General features: G+C 48.0%; 1 protein-coding gene across 1 annotated transcript in view; it reads left to right on the top strand.

The window, feature by feature from the left end:
* LOC309381844 (copine-6-like) overlaps positions 1 to 10,484 on the top strand; it is a 38,436-nt gene extending 27,952 nt beyond the window's left edge. The window contains exons 8-17 of the mRNA XM_081933130.1: positions 585 to 683; positions 1,872 to 1,958; positions 2,681 to 2,740; positions 3,829 to 3,962; positions 4,617 to 4,671; positions 4,773 to 4,824; positions 6,552 to 6,685; positions 6,816 to 7,049; positions 8,004 to 8,182; positions 10,271 to 10,484. Of these exons, the coding sequence (XP_081789256.1) occupies positions 585 to 683; positions 1,872 to 1,958; positions 2,681 to 2,740; positions 3,829 to 3,962; positions 4,617 to 4,671; positions 4,773 to 4,824; positions 6,552 to 6,685; positions 6,816 to 7,049; positions 8,004 to 8,126 (978 nt within the window). The 3' untranslated portion in view covers positions 8,127 to 8,182; positions 10,271 to 10,484. The remainder of the gene's footprint in view (positions 1 to 584; positions 684 to 1,871; positions 1,959 to 2,680; positions 2,741 to 3,828; positions 3,963 to 4,616; positions 4,672 to 4,772; positions 4,825 to 6,551; positions 6,686 to 6,815; positions 7,050 to 8,003; positions 8,183 to 10,270) is intronic.
* The last annotated feature ends 10,628 nt before the right edge of the window (positions 10,485 to 21,112 follow it).

The following is a 21,112-nucleotide window of genomic DNA, read 5'->3' as shown; positions in this document are numbered from 1 at the left end:
GATGGATGGATGGATGGATAGAGCTAGATAGGTAGGTAGGTAGGTAGGTAGAAGATAGATAGATAGATAGATAGATAGATAGATAGATAGATAGATAGATGATAGATAGATAGATAGATAGATAGATGATGGATAATAAATAAAAGGGTTGCCTGTGTGAAAAAAGTTTGTTTCATTCTAGAGAACGATATAAAAGGATTTCCATCCGTGTTGATCCAACTTGGCAAGTTGAAGGCTGGTGGACTTCAATTCCCAGAATTCCTCAGCCAGTGCTGGCTGGAGAATTCTGGGAGATGAAGTCCACCAGCCTTCAACTTGGTAAATTGGAGAAAAACTCCGTTAGATCTGAAAATAATCCCAAAATTACAATGAACAATTAGGAAGAACCAAGGTAGCGATTCAGTAAGCAGAACCCATTTTCCATCTGTTTTTATTTCTCTGGTCCTGGAGGAGGGGGAACCCCCCTCCCATGAAACCTGACTTTTAATTGGATTTGAAGGCAGTTTCCTTCAGAAGGAACCAGGCGGAGCAAATGCTGTCCTGTATTTCTGGCATCTTGTCACTCTCCCCGTTCTCTTTTCCAGTGTGTGGTTTACGACCACGACTCCAGCGGGAAGCACGATTACATCGGGGAGTTCAGCACAAGTTTTCAAGAGATGCTGCAGGCATCCTCCGGCAAAGAGGTAATGGAAGGAGGGAGGGAGGGAAGGCAGGAAGGAGAGAGGGAGAGAAGAAGGAAGAAGGGCATGAAAGAAAGAAAGGAAAAGAAAGAGAGAGAGAGAGAGAGAAAGAAAGGGAGGGAGGGAGGGAGGGAAGAAGGAAGGAAGGAATGTAGGAGAGAGGGAAGAAAGAAATAAAGGAACAGAGGAGGGAGGGAGGAAGCAGGGAGGGAGGGAGGGAAGAAAGAAAAAAGAAAGAAAGGAGGGAGGGAGAGAGGGAAGAAGGAAGGAGGGAGGGAAGGAAGGAGAGAGGGAAGGAAGGGCTTGAAAAAAAGAATAGAAAAGAGAGAAAGAAAGAAAGAAAGAAAGAAAGAAAGAAAGAAAGAAAGGGGGAGGGAGGGAAGGAAGAAGGAAGGACGGAAGGAAGGAATGAGAGAGGGAGGGAAGGAAGAAGAAATAAAGGAACAGGGGAGGTAGGAAGCAGGGAGGGAAGGAGGAAAAAGAAGAAAGGGAGGGAGGAAAGGAAGAAGGAAGAAGGGCAAGAAAGACAGAAAAGAAAAAGAAAGAAGGAAAGAAAGAAAGAAAGAAAGAAAGAAAGAAAGAAAGAAAGAAAGAAAGAAAGAAAGAAAGGAGGGAGGGAGGAAAGGGAAGGTAGAAGAAAATAAAGGAACAGAAGAAGAAAGGAAGGGATAGGCAGCAAGGAAAAAGAAGGGAGGAAGAAAGAAAAAGGCCAAAAAAGAAAAAGAAAAAAAAATAAAGGGAGAGAGGGAAGAAAAAGAGGAAAGAGGGAAGAAGGAGGAAAGGAGAAAAGGAGCGAGAGAGGGAGGGAGGAAAGGAACAAAAAGAGAAAGAGGGAGGAGGGAGGGAAGGAAGAAAAAGAAAGGGAAGAGGGCGGGAAGGAAGGGAGAAAAGGAGGGAGGGAGGGAGGGAGGGAGGGAGGAAGGAAGGAAGGAAGGAAGGAAGGAAGGAAGGAAGGAAGGAAGGAAGGAAGGAACAAGGTTTAATAATGATCATAAGTGGAGGTAGTATATACCGTCAATAATTTATATTGTGGGGAAAATCAACCTTTAGGAATTTATATATTTTCCAAAATATCTAATTTAAAATTGTTTTTTACTGCTGGGGTTAGTTGAAAAAAAAAATTCTTAGTCCAGCCAGAATTTGCATGATAATCTGATTTTTTAAAAAATGTTGTTATTTTTTTCTCGGCAGGTGAAATGGGAGTGCATTAACCACAAGTATCAAGAAAAGAAGAAAAATTACAAAAATTCGGGCTACATCGTCCTCACTCAGTGCAAGGTGAGCTTTTTCGCAGTCCTCGTTCCCGTATTTCTGGCCCGGTTTAGGTAAGAATTATTATGAAAAAGGATTTTTTTTAAATTCCGGGTTTTTTCCGCTTTGAAATTCTCCCACGGGAAATGCCAGTTATTGCTCGGCTCAGCAATTCAATCTTCCAATTATAAAAAAATATTCCTATGCTTGGGGGGGAAAAAGTTTCCAAGGTTATGGATCACCTGTCAGGCTTCAATTGCTGGAAAGGCATAATAATCAATTTGGGAATAAAGCTACAGGTGGACGAGGAATTGCTCCTCCCAGAGGAAAGAAAACAGGGAGCGCCTGGGGAATGGAGTTTGCAGGAGGCCATTAGTTCCCTTCATTGGTTCGGGACTCTCCTTGCCACCATCATTAAGAGGATCGCGGCCGTTGTTAAATTAGTCCCACGGTTGTTAAGTGAATCCAGCTTTCCGTTGACATTGCTGGTCGCAAAAAGGGGATCGCGACCTGATCCCCGGGATTCCGTAACAACCTGTCGTAAATCGGTTGTCAAGCTTCCGGATTTACTAGGAGGATGCTGTGTGGGAAACGGTCCTTTTTTCATTGCCGTTGTAACTTTGAATGGCCGCTAAGAGAAATGTTGTAAGTGGAGGACTAGCTGTATTACTATTTGGGAGAAAGCGAAGATGCGGAAGACGGCTAACCGTCGCCCCTGTCGTCCTTACTGATCGTTGTTTTCTCTACAGATGGAGAAAGTCCACACTTTCCTGGATTATATCATGGGTGGATTACAGATCTCCTTCACGGTAAATTTTTAAAATTAAGAATTAAGACAAAGGAGGGATCTTTAGACATGCTGTTGTCTATTTATTATTAATCATTATTAATCATTATTAATCATCATTAATCATTATTAATCATCATTAATCATCATTAATCATCATTAATCATCATTAATCATCATTAATCATCATTAATCATCATTAATCATCATTAATCATCATTAATCATCATTAACTATTAACTATTATTAACTATTAACTATTAATTATTATTAACTATTATTAACTATTATTAACTATTATTTATTAGTATTTATTTTTAATCATTATCAATCATTATTACTTATTACTAATTAATCATATTACTTATTAATCATATTACTTATTAATCATTATTACTTATAGGTTATTATTAATTATTAATTTTACTGATAATAATTATTTATTAATCATCATTAATTATTGATTATTATTAACTATTATTTGTTATTTATTATTATTATTATTATTATTATTATTATTATTATTTAATCATTATTACTCATTATTAATTATTACTAATCATTATTAATCATTGATTATTATTATTAACTATTTATTATTATTATTATTATTATTATTATTATTATTATTATTATTATTATTATTTGTTATTACTTGTTAATTATTGTTAGTAATTGTTACTGCTTATTATTTATTATTATTACTTATCAATTATTGGTACTATTAATTATTCTTATCAATTATTATTATAATTTATTGTCTACCTGTATGAATTGTAGAATGGAATGGAATAGAGCTGGAGGTCATTTAGCCCAGCACCCTGCTTCAGCTGGGTGCTGGGTTTCAGCCGGTACGCCCCGGTACGGTGCTTCGGAGGGCCCGCCCGCCCGCTCATGTTCCTTAGCTGTATTTGACCGAAACAGTTTAACTGTTGTAACAATAAGCCATCATTCCTCCAGCTTCTCCTTCTGAGCATCTTTTGAAACGCGCGTGGAGAGCTTCGTGCCTTAAAGGAGACTCGGAAAATGCCAGGCTGCTGGTTTGACGTCGCCGATGCTATAACCCCTCGGCTACACCGCTGCCTCTCTTCCTCTCTCTCCCTTGCCCAGGTAGCCATTGACTTCACAGCCTCCAACGGTGACCCCCGAAGTGAACATTCCCTCCATTTCATCAACCCCCGGGAACCCAACGAGTACCTGAAAACGTTGTCGTCGGTGGGCGAGATCTGCCAGGATTACGACAGGTACAGGATACGTTTGCGCCTGGAATGTCAAAACTATAACTCCCCTGTCCCTGTTGTGGCTTGCCAGACTCGGACGATGAGGGGGTTGGGGAGGAACCTGGGCCAGCTCTAGTGTCTGGGGAAGGCTGGGATGACGTCAGACGCTGAGATACAGCCAGGGTCGTCCGACATTTCCCAGCCGCCGGAGAGGCAGCAGCTGCCTTTGGAGGCTGCTAGGAGTGGGGAGAAAGAACAGCTGGGGCCTGCTCCAGATGCACATATGCGCAGAGCAGTTAGGAGAGAAGAACAACAGAGGACAAGGAGTCGACTCAGGGAGCAAAGCACACGTGGATGCTGAATAACCTCTCCCCGGCTCGGGGATAAATAGAAGCAAAGGGAATTAGTGGTCGTAGGAGACAACAGTTCGTATTTCTGAAGATTTTGCTCATCGTGTTTCATGCTTCAAAGACTGCTTGCCAGAACTTAATTTCAGCTGGGAGCTCAGGGCCTTGCAATGATCGCAAGGAACTGATAAGGTCTGTGCTGCAGTTCACTCCTTGAAGGACTCTTGCCTGGGCTTTTCGGTGGGTTAATTCACAAGAGGTAAATAAAGAGGGGGGGTCAGAACACCCCCCCAGTCCGGATGGAAAAACTAAACGTCGTTTTCTCTTCCAGCGATAAACGGTTCCCGGCCTTTGGCTTTGGAGCGCGAACCCCTCCCGATTTCGAGGTACGAGCCCTGTGATCCGAGGAAGCCGAATCGTTTCCGTTTTTGTGCTCCGAGTTCGAGTCTTCGTTCCTGTTTTATTTGATGTTTCTTTTCTCCGACAGGTGTCTCACGATTTCGCCATCAACTTCGATCCGGAGAACCCCGAATGCGAAAGTAGGAAGGATTGTGATCTTTTTTTGGAGGGGGTGGAATTCTGGGATCTTTTTTTTTTTTTTTAAAGAAAGTTTTGGGGGATTGAAAACCCTGGGCAAGGCAAAGTGACGGTGGAGTTGGGTGGAGGGAGGGAGGGAGGAAAAAGAATTTTAAAAGCGAAAACATTAAGGAGGGAGGGAGGTGGGAAGGAGGGAGGGAAGGAAAGAAAAAAGGAATGGAGAGGGAGGGGAAGGAAGGAAGGAAAAGGAGATTTTTAAAAAGAGAAAATATTAAGGAGAGAGGGAGGGAGGAAAAAGAATTTTAAAACGAAAACATTAAGGAGAGAGGGAGATGGGAAGGAGAGAAGGAAGGGAAGGGAAGAAAAAAGGAATAGAGAGGGAGGGGAAGGAAGGAAGGAAAGGAGATTTTTAAAAAGAGGAAATATTAAGGAGAGAGGGAGGAAGGAAGGAAGGAAAAAGAATTTTAAAAAACGAAAACATTAAGGAGGGAGGGAGATGGGAGGGAGAGAGGGAAGGGAAGGGAAGAAAAAGAATAGAGGAAGGAAAAGGAATAAAAGAAAAGATTTTTTTAAAAAGAGGAAATATTAAGGAGAGAAGGAGGGAGGGAAGGCAGGAAGGAAGGAAAAGGAGAATTTTTAAAAAAAGAGGAAATAATGAGAGAGGGAGGAGGGAGGGCAGGAAGGAAAAGGAGAATTTTGAAAAAGATAAACTATTAAGGAGGGAGGGAGGAAAGGAAAGGGATTAAAAAGAAATAGATGAGAGAAAGAAGGAGGAGGGAAAGAAGGAAGGAAGGGAAAGGAAGAAAAAAGGAACAGAAAGGTAGGGGAAGAAAGGAAAGAAAGAAGGAAAAGGAGATTTTTTTTTTTAAAAAAAAGAGGAAATATTAAGGAGAGAGGGAGGAGGGAGGGAAGGCAGGAAGGAAGAAAAAGGAGAATTTTTAAAAAAGATACAATATTAAAGAGGGAGAGAGGAAAAGAAAGAAAAAGGATAAAGAAAGGAACAGAGAGGGGGGAAGGAAAAAGGGGGGAAGGAAGGAATGGCAGGAAGGAAAAGAAAAAAGGAATAGCGAGGGAGGGGGAAGAAGAAAGGAAGGGAAGGCAGTTTTTTTTTAAAAAAGAGGAAATATTGAAAGGAAAGAAGGAAGGAAAGAAGGAAGGAAAGAAGGAAGGAAGGAAGGAAAGAAGGAAAGAAGGAAGGAAGGAAGGAAGGAAGGAAGGAAGGAAGGAAGGAAAGAAGGAATGAAGGAATGGCAGGAAGGAAAAGAAAAAAGGAATAGCGAGGGAGGGAGAAGAAGAAAGGAAGGGAAGGAAGATTTTTTTTTAAAAAAAGAGGAAATATTGAAAGGAAAGAAGGAAGGAAGGAAGGAAAGAAGGAAGGAAGGAAGGAAAGAAGGAAGGAAGGAAAGAAGGAAGGAAAGAAGGAAGAAAGGAAGGAAAGAAGGAAGGAAGGAAGGAAGGAAGGAAGGAAGGAAGGAAGGAATGGCAGGAAGGAAAAGAAAAAAGGAATAACGAAGGAGGGAGAAGAAGAAAGGAAGGGAAGGAAGTTTTTTTTAAAAAAGAGGAAATATTGAAAGGAAAGAAGGAAGGAAGGAAGGAAGGAAAGAAGGAAGGAAGGAAGGAAGGAAGGAAGGAAAGAAGGAAGGAAGGAAGGAAGGAAGGAAGGAAAGAAGGAAGGAAGGAAGGAAGGAAGTTAACCTATTCCAGATCTCTTTCTTTCCTTCCCTGGCAGAGATTCTCGGGGTGATCGAAGCTTACAAGCGCTGCCTGCCCCAAATCGAACTATACGGCCCTACCAACGTGGCACCCATCATCAACAAGGTGGCAGGGCCTGCAGCCGAGGAGGAGAAAAGCGGGATGCCCACAGTAAGCGGACCCGGCTGGACCATCTAAGAGGACCTACCCGAAGGGGGCAGAGGCGGAGGGGGGATCTCTCGTCCCGTGTGTGGCCCCTGTGGGCTCTGAGACACCCCCCCTCCTCTGCCCTCTCCCGCAGAAGTACCGGGTGCTGCTCATCCTGACCGACGGGGTGGTGAGCGACATGCCCGAGGCCTGCGATGCCGTCGTGCGGGCTTCCCGCCTGCCCCTCTCCATCATCATCGTGGGCATCGGGAACGCCGACTTCTCCGACATGCGGGAACTGAACGGGGACCGCGGGATGCTGGAGACGGAGGAAGGACGAGCCGTGCGGGATATCGTGCAGTTCGTGCCCGTCCGGGAGTTTAAGAAGGTGAGGGACGGGACGGGCGCTGCCAGGCTGTGCCAGGCTCGGCTGGGCAAGAAAGGGGGGGGAGGTAGGTGGAAGACACCCCGGCCGCCAAGAGAGGTTAAAGGTTTGGAGCTTTCATTCTACCTCTCTTTCCTTCCTCCCTCCCTCCGTTCTTTCTTTTCCTTTCTCTCTTTCTCTCTCTCCCTTCCTTCCTTTCATTCTACCTCTTTCCTTCCTCCATCCATCTTTTCTTTCTTTTCCTTTCCTCTTCCTTTTCCATCCTTCTTTCTTTTCCTTTCTCTCTTTCTCTCCCTCCCTCTCTTCCTTTCATTTTACCTCTTTTCCTTCCTCCCTCCCTCCATTCTTTTCCTTCCTCTCTTTCTCTTTCTCCCTTGCTTCCTTTCATTCTACCTCTCTTTTCTTCCTTCCTCCCTCCATCTTTTCTTCCTTTTCCTTTCCTCTTCCTTTTCCTTCCTTCTTTCTTTTCCTTTCTCTCTTTCTCCCTCCCTCTCTTCCTTTCATTTTACCTCTTTTCCTTCCTCCCTCTCTCCGTTCTTTTCCTTCCTCTCTTTCTCTCTCTCCCTTGCTTCCTTTCATTCTACCTCTCTTTCCTTCCTTCCTTCCTCCCTCCATCTTTTCTTTCTTTTCCTTTCCACTTCCTTTTCCTTCCTTCTTTCTTTTCCTTTCAATCATTCTCTCCCTCCCTCTCTTCCTTTCATTTTACCTCTTTTCCTCCCTCCCTCCTTCCGTTCTTTTCCTTCCTCTCTTTCTCTCCCTCCCTCTCTTCCTTTCATTCTACCTCTCTTTTCCTCCCTCCCTCCCTTCCTTCTTTCTTTTCCTTTCCTCTTCCTTTTCTTACCTTTCTTTTCCTTCCTCTCTCTTTCTCTCCCTCTCTTCCTTTCATTCTACTTCTCTTTTCCTCCCTCTCTCCCTCCCTCCCTTCCTTCCCACACTTCTTCTTTCTTTTCTTCCCAGGCTGGCCCCAATGCCCTGGCAAAGACCGTTTTGGCTGAAGTTCCCAAACAAGTGGTGGAATATTATGGGAGCAAAGGAATCCCTCCGGGGACACAGAAATCCTCCTCTCCACTGCCCCAGTGAGACCCACCCCCCAAGTACACCCCCCCCTGTGGGCATGATCTGTCCAGCACCTAAATGTGAGTGTCCAAAGCAACGGTGCTCAAACATGACGGCTCGGAGAAGGCTGGACTTCCAGTTGCCAAGAGGCTGGTTTGGGGGCGGGGGGGGGGGTGAGGGGAGAGGTAGAGATATAAATTTTGGGTGGAGGGAGATGAAAAAAAATGGGTGAGAATGAGCAAAAATAGAGTCCGAGGGCTGCACCAACTCGAGAAGGCCTCAGAATGGCGGGGACTTCAACTCCCAGCATGCCGAGCGGCGCTGTTTTGGCCTAGGCTTCCTGAGGCAGTAAAAAGCAGACGCTTAGTCCCCCAAACCCTCTTTTTTTTTTCAACGGCTGTGGATTATGGTCATTCCCAGCCCGTAATGAGTCTGTGAAGAGTCCGGCAGAAGTCTGCCAAAGTCTTTCGGGAGAAGGCTGATAAGCACCCGCCTTTCTCTCCCTAATTGCCAATTGGTTTTGCAAGGCCAAACGGAGCACAGAGTCAAAACGGAGCTTCAGAGTTTAAAACCGACCAAAACGAACCGAGTTGCTTCCTGCAAAAGCTCACGTCCGTTCGCTCCTCTTTTATGTCTTATGGGAGGGGCCAATCATCTCCAAGCCGTACGCCCGAGTCGCTTTCTGGCAGCTCTGCGCATGCATGCACTGGGAACAGGCTCCCCCTGTTCCTCTGCCTCGCTAATGGCCGGAATGCTGGGAATTGCAGTTCTCCCTTCCCTTTGGAAGGGAAAGGAGAGAGCCACCATCTTGAACCTGGTCTGTTGCCCCCGTTTCTTAACAGTAACAGAGTTGGAAGGGACCTTGGAGGTCATCTAGTCCAACCCTCCTGCTCACGCAGGAGATCTATACTAGGGATTCGAACCACCAAACTGCCGACCTTTCTGATCGCAAGCTCAGCGTTTTGCTGAGAAAAACCCCGGGGAAACCACCCCACGATCCTCATAGAGGACAGGAGAGCAAACAGTCACGGGGGAGAATGCCAAACGGGGGACGCCTTGGGCACTCCAGAGGTCATCTGTGCAAGAACTCAGGTGTAGAGATAAGGGGTTGTGCGAATCGGTGGGTTTGTGGGTTGTGCGAACCGTCAGGAGGGCATCAAAGCATGAGGCAAATCTTAAAAAGAAAAGACTTGGGAGACTCTTGGGGACCTTAGAGGCCCAGCTTTCCCACAACAGCAAGAACCCGGGTTAGTGGATTGTGTGAATCGGCAAATTTTGCAAGTGACCATTGTGCATCATTCTCTCTCTCCCTCCCTCCCTCTTCCTCTCTTCCTCTCTCTCTTTCCTCTCTCTCCCTCCCTCTCTCTGTCTCTATCTTCTCCCCATCCCTCCCTCCCTCTCTCCCACTCCCTCCCTCTGTGTGTGTGTCTCCCCCTCCCTCTCTCTCTGTCTTGCTTTCTCCCTCCCTCTCCCACTCCCTCCCTCCCTCCCTTTCTCTCTCTCCCTTACCCTCCCTACCCTCTCCCCATCCCTCCCCCTCTCTCTCCCATTCTCTGTGTGTGTGTGTGTCTCCCCTCCCTCTCTGTCTCACTTTCTCTTTCTCTCCCTCCCCCTCTTCCTCCCCCTCCCTCACTCCCTTTCTTTGTCTCTCTCTCTTCGCCCCATCCCTCCCCTTCACTCTCCCACTCCCTCCCTCTGTGTGTGTGTCTCCCCCTCCCTCTTTCTTTGTCTCGCTTTCTCTCTCCCTCCCCCTCCCCCTCTTCCTCCCTCTCCCACTCCCTCCCTCCCTCTTTGTTGCTCACTCTCCCCCCTCCCTTTCTCTCTCTCCCTTCCCCTCCCTCCCTCTCTCCCTCCCTCCCCCTCTCTTTCCCATTCCCTCCCTGTCCTTCCCTCCCTCCCTCTGTGTCTCCCCCGTCTCGTTTTCTCTCCCTCCCCCTCTCCCTTTCGATCTTCCTCCCACTCCCTCCCTCCCTCTCTGTTGCTCACTCTCCCTCCCTCCCTTTCTCCCCTCTCCCCCTCCCTCTCTCCCTCTCTCCCTCTCTATCTCCCCTGCCTCCCTCCCTCTCCCCCTCCCTCCCTGTCTCTCTCTCCCCCCTTCCTCTCTCTCTCTCTCTCTCCCTCCCTCCCTCCCTTCCTCCACTCCCCCTCTCTCTCTCTCCCACCACCAGGTGCCTGTTTCTCTGTCCTCACACTTCCGTCTTCCAGTCTCCGGCCCCTTCGGAAACCTACCCACGGTCCCTTCGGGTGGGGGGAAAAAGAGATTGCACGAACGGGGAGCTGCCTCCATCTTCTGCGGCATCAGGCCTCCCAATAGCGACTCAGGACGTCAGCTGGCACCACGGGCATCGGGCACCCCCTCCCCCCAATGTTCCCCCTTCTCTGCCTTCCCAGATCTTTGCCTGAAACCCCCCCTCCCCCCAAAATAGCTTGCCGGGACTGACCCCAACATCCTTTAATAAACACCGTGAAATCCTCCTGAGATTCTCGATTCTTTGCCTAGGCTCCTTGCCGGACGGAGACACAGGGAGTCCTCGACATACGACCGTTCAGTTACGTGACTGTTCGAAGTTGCTGCAGCACTGGAAAAAACTGACTTAGGGTCGGTGCTCACTTATGGCCAGTCCTCGCACTTATGACTGGTCCTCACACTTATAGCCAGTCCTCACACTTACAGCCGATCCTCATACTTATGACTGACCTCCACACTTACGACTGGTCCTTGCACTTATAAACCGGTCCTTGCACTTACAACAGCCAGTCCTAGAACTTATGACTGGTCTTTGCATTTACAGCCAGTCCTTGCACTTAAAGCCAGTCCTCGCACTTACATCTGGTCCTCACACTTGCAACAGCTATTCCTCACATTTATCACTGTTCCTCACACTTACAACAGCCAGTCTGCGCACTTACAGCTGGTCCTCACACTTACAACAGCCGGTCCTCACACTTATGACTGGTCTTTGCACTTACAGTCGGTCCTCACACTTACAGCCAGTCCTTGCACTTACAGCCAGTCCTTGCACTTATGGCCGTTCCTCACACTTACAACAGCCAGTCTGCGCACTTACAGCTGATCCTCCCACTTACGACAGCTGGTCCTCATATTTATGACCCTCGCGGCCTTCCCCCACAATCACATGACCATAATCCAGGTATTTGGCAACGGGCATGCGTTGAGGATGGGTGCGGTGTCCCTGGGGTCGTATAATCACCATTCACGACCATTCCAGCCAATTTCCGACCAGCAAAGTCAATGGTGGACATCCGGATTCGCTTAATGACCACAGGTTCACTTAACGGCGATCTGTGGTGATTTGCTGAAGAATACTAGCAATGAAGGGTTATAAAATAAAATCAGGGGCGAGTCGTTTAGCCGCCGCTTGGCTCAACGGTGAGGAAATTCCAGCCAGTTATTTCCGTCGTAAAGTGAGGACTACCTAGCTGTTTAAAAACTGATTATTATTATTATTATTATTATTATTATTATTATTATTATTATTATTATTATTATTATTATTATTATTATTATTATTATTATTATTATTATTATTATTATTATTATTATTATTATCCCTTTTCACTGACTTGGTGGTGGAAATGTTTATTCTCAAAGGGAGTTTTATTCCCAAATTTGACTATTGGCGTAAGATAAAAATTGGTAAAAAGTTAATCGGGATCTCAAATGCAGAGATAGGCTAAATTGGTTAATTCATAACCTGGTTAGTTTACCCTTAATGCTGGCCGGGATGAGAAGCAGTTCAGGTCCATGCTTCTCAACCTTGGTTAGCTGGGGAATTCTGGGAGTTGAAGTCTTCACGTACCCCAGGTTGAAAAACAGTATTTTAGCTCTTTTTTAAAAAAATAGAAATAAATAAACCCATTTAATCGTGATTTTAATAGTTAATCGTGATTTTCCGTTAATATTGGAGTTTTGACTTGGGCCAATAGGATGCCGAACATTTACAGGGTGGTGCCCAGGACTATTGACCCCGGAGGCTTGCTTTTGGGATACCCATCGTCCCCAGGATGATGGGTTGTACAAATCAACACGAGAGCCAGTTCGGTGTGGCGGTTAAGGCATCAGTCTAGAAACCAGGAGACTGGGAGTTCTAGCACTGCCTCAGGCATGAAAAACGGCTGGGTGACTTTCGGCCAATCACCAGGAGACTGGGGGTTCTAGCACTGCCTCAGGCATGAAAAACGGCTGGGTGACTTTCGGTCAATCACCAGGAGACTGGGAGTTATAGTACTGTCTCAGGCATGAAAGCCAGCTGGGTGACTTTGGGCCAATCACCAAGAGTTGGTGAATTCTGGTCTAGCTTTAGGCACAAAAGCCGATGGATGATTTTGGGCCAATCACCAGGAGACTGGGAGTCCTAGTCCTGCCTTAGGCATGAAAACTGGCTGGGTGACTTTGGGCCAATTACCCAGAGATTGGGAGTTCTAGTCCCGCCTTAGGCATGAAAGTCAGTTGGGTGACTTTCGGTCAATCACCAGGAGACTGGGAGTTCTAGTCCCACCTTAGGCATGAAAGTCAGTTGGGTGACTTTGGGCCAATCACCAGGAGACGGGGAGTTCTAGTCCCACCTTCAGCATGCAAGGCGGCTGGGTGACTTTGGGCCAATTACCAGGAGACTGGGAGTTCTAGTCCCACTTTAGGCATGAAAGTCAGTTGGGTGACATGCGGCCAATCACCAGGAGACTGGGAGTTCTAGCACCATCTCAGGCATGAAAGTCAGTTGGGTGACTTTGGGCCAATCACCAGGAGACGGGGAGTTCTAGTCCCACCTTCAGCATGCAAGGCGGCTGGGTGACTTTGGGCCAATTACCAGGAGACTGGGAGTTCTAGTCCCACTTTAGGCATGAAAGTCAGTTGGGTGACATGGGGCCAATCACCAGGAGACTGGGAGTTCTAGCACCATCTCAGGCATGAAAGTCAGTTGGGTGACTTTGGGCCAATCACCAGGAGACGGGGAGTTCTAGTCCCACCTTCAGCATGCAAGGCGGCTGGGTGACTTTGGGCCAATTACCAGGAGACTGGGAGTTCTAGTCCCACTTTAGGCATGAAAGTCAGTTGGGTGACATGGGGCCAATCACCAGGAGACTGGGAGTTCTAGCACCATCTCAGGCATGAAAGTCAGTTGGGTGACTTTGGGCCAATCACCAGGAGACGGGGAGTTCTAGTCCCACCTTCAGCATGCAAGGCGGCTGGGTGACTTTGGGCCAATTACCAGGAGACTGGGAGTTCTAGTCCCACTTTAGGCATGAAAGTCAGTTCGGTGACTTTGGGCCAATCACCAGGAGATTGGGAGTTCTAGTCCCACTTTAGGCATGAAAGTCAGTTGGGTGACTTTCGGCCAATCACCAGGAGACGGGGAGTTCTAGACTAGTCAAGAAAGCCATCTGGGAGACCTTGAACTACATTGGAGACTACATTTTTTTAAAAAAGTTAGATCTTGGTGATCCTAATCTAGCCAGGATATGACAAGTTGGTGTTTCTGGAAGCACTAGGCCAGCTCTAAACCATGATCTAACTTTGGCCTCTCAGCTTGTCCTTCGTTATGGGGGCTCAACCCTCCGCGGCAATACCTCTGAGCATAGGCAGAGGGGATCCCATTCCCACTTCAGTGGCCACCCATCCTAAGCACACCTCACCCAAGGGACCACTGAAGAAAAACTTAAAACACTAACAAATTTTGCAGCCAGCTCCTGGTGCGAATCACGCGGTTTTCTTTTTCTTGCTAAACCCCAAAAGCTAATTTCGGTCAATTTTGGCGGCTTTTTCTTCCTTCCACAAACGTTTCCTGTGGTTTCTCCCCCTGCCTTCCTTTTGCGGCGTTCCCTGGCACTTCATTTATGGCCAAGGTTCAGAAAGCGCTATTAATCCGGCTGCTTTTGTTGGCGCAGGGAAGAGGCGGGCGCGAGAGAGCTCAAAAGAGCGAGGCATGGGAGGTGGTGAAACCGTGGAGAAGGAAGGCCGTGCTTCTCCCCGGCAAACTCCGTTCAAACTCCCTTTTAAGAAAAAAATAACCTGGTTTAGCCCATCCTTGTAAACATTGCAGATCGATGTTTCTCAAAACCGGGAACTTTAAGATGGGTGGACTTCAACTCCCAGAATGCCCCAGCCGGACTATGAAGTTCACCCATCTTAAAATGGCTAAGATTGCTAAGCCCCACGCTGGCTAGGGAATTCTGGGAGTTGAAGTTCACCCATCTTAAAGTCACTAAGGTTGCTAACGTCCATATTGGCTGGGGAATTCTGGGAGTTGAAGTCCACCCATTTTGAGGTCACTAAGCTTACTAACCTCCATATTGGCTGGGGAATTCTGGGAGCTGAAGTCCATCCATCTTAAAATTGCTGAGAATTCTAATTCCAGTTCTGACTAGGGAATCCTGGGAGTTGAAGTCCATCCATCTTAAAGTCACTAAGCTTACTAACCTCCATATTGGCTGAGGAATTCTGGGAGTTGAAGTCCATCCATCTTAAAGTCACTAAGCTTACTAACCTCCATATTGGCTGGGGAATCCTGGGAGTTGAAGTCCATCCATCTTAAAGTCACTAAGCTTACTAACCTCCATATTGGCTGGGGAATTCTGGGAGTTGAAGTCCATCCATCTTAAAGTCACTAAGTAAGATTGCTAACTCCTATGGCAGCTGGGGAATTCTGGGAGTTGAAGTCCACCCATCTTAAAATTGCTGAGAATTCTAATTCCAGTTCTGACTAGGGAATTCTGGGAATTGAAGTCCACCCACTTTAAAGTCACTAAGCTTACTAACCTCCATATTGGCTGGGGAATTCTGGGAGTTGAAGTGCACCCATCTTAAAGTCACTAAGTAAGGTTGCTAACTCCTATGGTAGCTGGGGAATTCTGGGAATTGAAGTCCACCCATCTTAAAATTGCTGAGAATTCTAATTCCAGTTCTGACTAGGGAATTCTGGGAATTGAAGTCCACCCACTTTAAAGTCACTAAGCTTACTAACCTCCATATTGGCTGGGGAATTCTGGGAGTTGAAGTGCACCCATCTTAAAGTCACTAAGTAAGGTTGCTAACTCCTATGGTAGCTGGGGAATTCTGGGAATTGAAGTCCACCCATCTTAAAATTGCTGAGAATTCTAATTCCAGTTCTGACTAGGGAATCCTGGGAGTTGAAGTCCATCCATCTTAAAGTCACTAAGCTTACTAACCTCCATATTGGCTGGGGAATTCTGGGAGTTGAAGTCCACCCATCTTAAACTCACTAAGTAAGGTTGCTAACTCCTATGGTAGCTGGGGAATTCTGGGAGTTGAAGTCCATCCATCTTAAAATTGCTGAGAATTCTAATTCCAGTTCTGACTAGGGAATCCTGGGAGTTGAAGTCCATCCATCTTAAAGTCACTAAGGTTACTAACCTCCATATTGGCTGGGGAATTCTGGGAGTTGAAGTCCACCCCTTTCAAAGTCACTAAGGTTGTTAACCACCATGCTGACTAGGGAATTCTGGGAGTTGAAGTCCACCTATCCTAAGAGTCCCAAGGTTGGACAACAACTGGTTCAGCTCGTGGGTAAGCAAAGCTCACCGTGGTGAAATCAGACACAATCCGGCTCCGTCGTCCACCTTTCCCATAACCAGTCGGTCCTGTCCTGCTTGGCCAATCCCGTTCCCCGCTTCCCAGCCCCCATCTGGGGTCCGAGCCAACAGGGTCCATCTTCGGCTGCTCCTGCTGAGGGCATCAGTGTTAGATATTAGCATATATCGAGATAAGTCTTCCCTCAGGTCCGCTCCTACAGCGGGAAACAGGTATTCATCTGATTGGTCAATGGGCGTGCCTCATCCCTATAAAAGGGGAACCCTCCGACCACAGGTTAAGCTGGATCACTACTACCACTAATAAAATGAGCTGTTGAGTTACTTCGTGTCCGCAGTCTGTCTCTCGTTGCCCAGATCTAACATTGGCGACGAGGATGGGATTGAGAGACAGATAGGACGAAGAGCGCACTTCAAGAATCTCCGGATTTGATCCAGCCCAGGAATTCGGCAGAAATTCCGGCAGCCATCTCAGATCACCGCAGCGCGGCAAATTCAAACTGAGAAAATGGCGATGCATGCTCCCCCCGCTCCTTTCGACCCAGCAACCGACGAATGGGAAGCCTTCATGATTCGCTTCGAGTGTTTCCTCGAAGCAAATGAGTACACGGGGATCACCGATGCAAGAAAGAAAAATATCTTCCTCGGCTACTGCGGAAAGGAAGTCTTCAATACGGCCAGAGACCTCACCGCGCCTACTCCAATACAAGCAGTACCGTGGGCGACGCTGAAACAAGCCTTGGAAACACATTACGCGCCAAAACCGTCCCGCCATGTCAGCCGCAAAGAATTCAACACGAGGACTCAAATGGCGGGAGAATCCATTAACCAATTTGTTGCAGCTCTACGAAGAATAGCAGCCCACTGTGAATACAGGGATTTGGAAGAGCATATCTTAGAGCAATTCATCTGTGGGGTAAGAGACATTTCGTTGCAAAAGAAACTGTTAGCCAACCCGAATCTAACCCTACAGTCAGCATTGAACAAAGCAAGAGCGTCGGAATCAGCGGAGAAATCAGCAGTGACCATACAAAGAAGGGTCAACGAAACCCAGCCGGCACCGAGACAAACCAGAGTCCACTACGAAGACGCAAGCCCCGACTACGTGGATCCCGAGTTCGAGGACAGTCACCTAATGCAGAGCAGTCACTGGAGGCCTGGGGGGAAACCCGGATCCCGCTTGCCGCCCTGCGCAAGCTGCGGAGGGAATCACCCCAGGTCTACTTGCAGGTTCAGGAACGCTGTTTGTTCGCACTGCAACAAACTTGGGCACATCGCACGAGTGTGCCGGAGCGGAGTCCCTGCCTCACGGCAGCCACCCATGTACCGCCAACAGAAGCCCAACCCAGGGGCTTGGCGAAATCAAAAAGGGCGCCCAGAGAGAAATCCACAAGTGTTTACCCAGAGAGAAACTCCCCAAAGAGCTGAACGAGCGTATTCCCAGAGAGATTACTCACAAGAAAGTGAGCGAGCGTATCCCCAGAGAGAATTCACACAGAGAGCCGAAAGAGCGTTCTACCAAGACGCTCAACGAGAGTATTTTCAGGATATAGACGATGAGATAGAGTTGACCCAGAGAGAGGAGTTGCGAACGTATCTCACCACGATACATCAGGTCCGCCCTAAGCGGCCCAAAAGGCTGAAAGTCACAGTCCTCTTGGAGGGCTCACCCTGCGAGCTGGAGGTTGACACAGGATCAACCCTGACGATCATTTCATGGGCATCCATGAAACAGGCCATTCCCGGCCTCAGAAAGAGCCAACTGCGCGCTCCTGACGTCCTGCTACGAGACTACCAGGGGAACCAAGTCCCCATCGTGGGCCAAGGCACATTCCACATCCAGTTTAAGGACATCGAAGCCCAGCTGCCCGTGACCATCTCCAGCGCGCCATTGCAGAACCTCCTGGGGCTTGATTGGTTTGAAGCCCTGGGATTAGAAGTCACCGGAATCAACGCCGTGAGAAACAGCAGCGCTGAAAAGATCTTTAAGGAGTTCGAGGATGTGTTCAGCTCCGGTCTTGGTAAGTATGTGGGCAAACCAATATCGTTCAATTTAGATCCAAATGTGGCGCCAATCCGACTTAAACCGAGACGAGTGCCTTTTGCACTCCGCCCAAAAATAGATAAAGAGATAGATAAGTTAGTGGAACAAGGAATCCTTGAGCCGGTAGATCACGCGCGTTGGGAGACACCTATCGTGACCCCAGTTAAGTCAGACGGATCAGTCCGCTTGTGCGCAGACTATAAATGCACAATTAATGTCGCGCTACAACAGAGCGCATATCCGGTGCCCGTAGTACAGCACCTATTGCACTCATTGGGGCCAGGAAAGGTTTTCGCTAAGTTAGATATGGCACAAGCTTACCAGCAACTGCCAGTAGATAGCGCCACAGCGGAGGCCCAGACTATAGTGACGCACAGAGGAGCGTTTAAATGCAACCGGCTACAATTCGGCGTAAGTATTGCTCCAGGATTGTTCCAGAGCGTCATGGAACGACTGTTGCAAGGGATACCGGGAGTCGTCCCATATTTTGACGATATCTTGGTGTCCGCTGCAAACGAGGAGCAACTAAACAAAAGAGTCAGATCTGTTTTGGCCAGAATCAGAGAGAAGGGCCTCCGCCTTAAAAAAGAAAAATGCCAAATTAACGTGCCTAGTGTAGAATTCCTGGGTTATAGAATTGATGGTCAGGGAATTCACCCCACTGAAAAGAAAATTAAGGCAATCCAGGACGCCCCCACACCACGAAATCAAACCGAGTTGCAGGCCTTCCTCGGACTACTTAATTTCTACAGCGTTTTTCTGAGACAGAAGGCGACCGTTGCTGAGCCACTACACCGTCTACTCCAGAGGAACGCACCATGGAGATGGGGACGAGCCGAAGCTGCAGCATTCGCCGGGGTAAAGCGCCTGCTCACCACTGACTCACTACTTGTGCAATACAGTCAAACCCTCCCGCTGGTATTGACCTGCGACGCATCGCCTTTCGGGGTTGGAGCAGTCCTCAGCCACAGGATGCCCGACGGGAAAGAAGCACCCATTGCTTTCTACTCCAGAACTCTTTCATCGGCCGAAAGGAACTACAGCCAAATGGACAGAGAAGCATTGGCTGCCGTTGCAGGTGTGAAACGTTTCCATGAATACCTCTACGGCCGCGATTTTGAACTCATTACTGATCACAAACCGCTGTTAGGACTTTTGGCGGGAAATCGCCCCACTCCGGTCTCCCTTTCTCCACGTATGACCAGGTGGACTGTTTTCCTGGCTGCGTACTCTTACAAGTTAATTCATCGACCGGGCTCCACTCTAGGGCACGCAGATGCGCTCAGCCGTTGCCCATTACCAGACATTTTGCCAGACCCCACTCCAGAAGTACCGGTATTGCTCATTGACTGTTTGGATTCGGGACCGGTTTCTTCTTACGATGTCGCAAGGTTCTCCTCGAAGGACAATTTAATAAAACAAGTGCAAACTTGGGTATGGAGGGGGTGGCCGAAGGGAAATGTGGGCCCGGAATTCAAAATGTTTTGGTCTAAACGGGACGAACTCTCCGTGTTACAGGGATGTTTGTTGTGGGGGGATCGAGTTGTTATTCCTTTTGCTCTACGAAAAAAGGTATTGAATGCTTTACATATGGGTCATCCGGGGATCGTGAGAATGAAAGCGTTAGCGAGAAGTTATGTGTGGTGGCCCAATATGGACAAAGAAATAGAGGAGTGGGTGGCCACTTGCGACCCATGCCAGGAGTCGAGACCAGCACCCCCGGAAGCGCCCGCCACAGAATGGGAGAAACCCAAGGCACCCTGGTCACGCATTCATATTGATTTTGCAGGACCATTCCAGGGTCAAACCTTCCTCATAGTTGTAGATGCTTATTCTAAATGGTTAGATGTAGTCCTAATGACATCAACCACGGCAGAGGCAGTTATAAAGGTTCTTAGGCGGCTTTTCGCCACCCATGGTCTACCAGATCTGTTAGTATCGGACAACGGGCCCCAATTCACGGCCATGCAGTTCGAAACATTTTTAGCAGGGTTGGGAATCAGACACGCCCTCATCGCGCCATTCCATCCAGCGTCCAATGGTCAGGCAGAAAGAATGGTGCGATTCGCGAAAGAGGCCCTCGCCAGGATGGGCCCGGGGGATTGGCAAACACGCATTGACCATTACCTCCTCATTCAACACATTACCCCGAGCGCAACGACGGGTAGAAGCCCCGCTGAACTACTAATGGGTCGCCGCCTACGGTCTCACCTGGACAGGCTCCACCCGAATTATTCTACCTCGGCTCCCCCAGACTCTACAAGTAAGGTCAGATCTTTTAGAGAAGGAGACACTGTTTATGCTCAAAATTACACAGGGGGGACATTGTGGATACCGGCGAGGGTCATTGGCATCATGGGCCCTCGATCGTATTTGTTAGAGCTTGAAGATGGGCGGAATTGGAGAAGGCACATCGATCAGCTTCGAGGTCGCCTAGCACAATCCAACTTACGGGATGAGGGCGAAAGTTTCCTGTCCACAGAAAGACAACCGCAGGGAAACTTCATCCCAGGAAACGACGACACCGGCGAGCTAAGCGGGGGACAGGACATCACGCACGCAGCTGAGCAACCCCCCGTCATCACAGCCGCTGAGCAACCCCCCGTCATCGCAGCCGAACAAGATACCAGGGAAAAGAGCATCGAAAACGCAAGACCTCCAGAAACAGAAAAAGCACCCGATCCTGCAACCACTTCAAACCAACAGGAAACCAGTCCTGCAAGTACTTCAACGCAACCTGAACTCCGACGTTCCTCCCGAGCAAGACAAACACCCACCTACCTAAAGGACTATGTCACCTACCGCAACGTCCCATCTAGGAGGGGAGGGGTGTTAGATATTAGCATATATCGAGATAAGTCTTCCCTCAGGTCCGCTCCTACAGCGGGAAACAGGTATTCATCTGATTGGTCAATGGGCGTGCCTCATCCCTATAAAAGGGGAACCCTCCGACCACAGGTTAAGCTGGATCACTACTACCACTAATAAAATGAGCTGTTGAGTTACTTCGTGTCCGCAGTCTGTCTCTCGTTGCCCAGATCTAACAATCAGCCTGCCAGCCAGCTCAGCAGAAGAGCCTCCCTCCCCTCCTCGGCCATTAATGGAGGAGTTCTCCACTGTTGGCACAAATCCCTTTGCTGACTTCTTTGATGGAGAAGCTGCTTATCCAGCAGATGTCTTGGGAGGCAGAGCCAGTGGGGCGGGCAGGGGGGGTGGGGGGGAAGTGTTTTTGTCTCTGGAATTGTGGCCGTGCCGGGAGCATCTCAGAAGTGGACCATGGGCCTCCAGGGGGGATAGGTTTCCTCGACGTCCATCACTTATCTTTTCTGTTTGGGAGGGAGAAAGGGGAGAAGGAAGGAAGATTGGAAGGGAGGAAAGAAAGAAAGAAAGAAAGAAA

This window comes from Natrix helvetica (genome assembly GCF_964273705.1).
Source record: "Natrix helvetica genome assembly, chromosome: Z".
Taxonomy (NCBI): domain Eukaryota; kingdom Metazoa; phylum Chordata; class Lepidosauria; order Squamata; family Natricidae; genus Natrix; species Natrix helvetica.
This window is presented reverse-complemented; position numbering and strand designations above follow the sequence as displayed.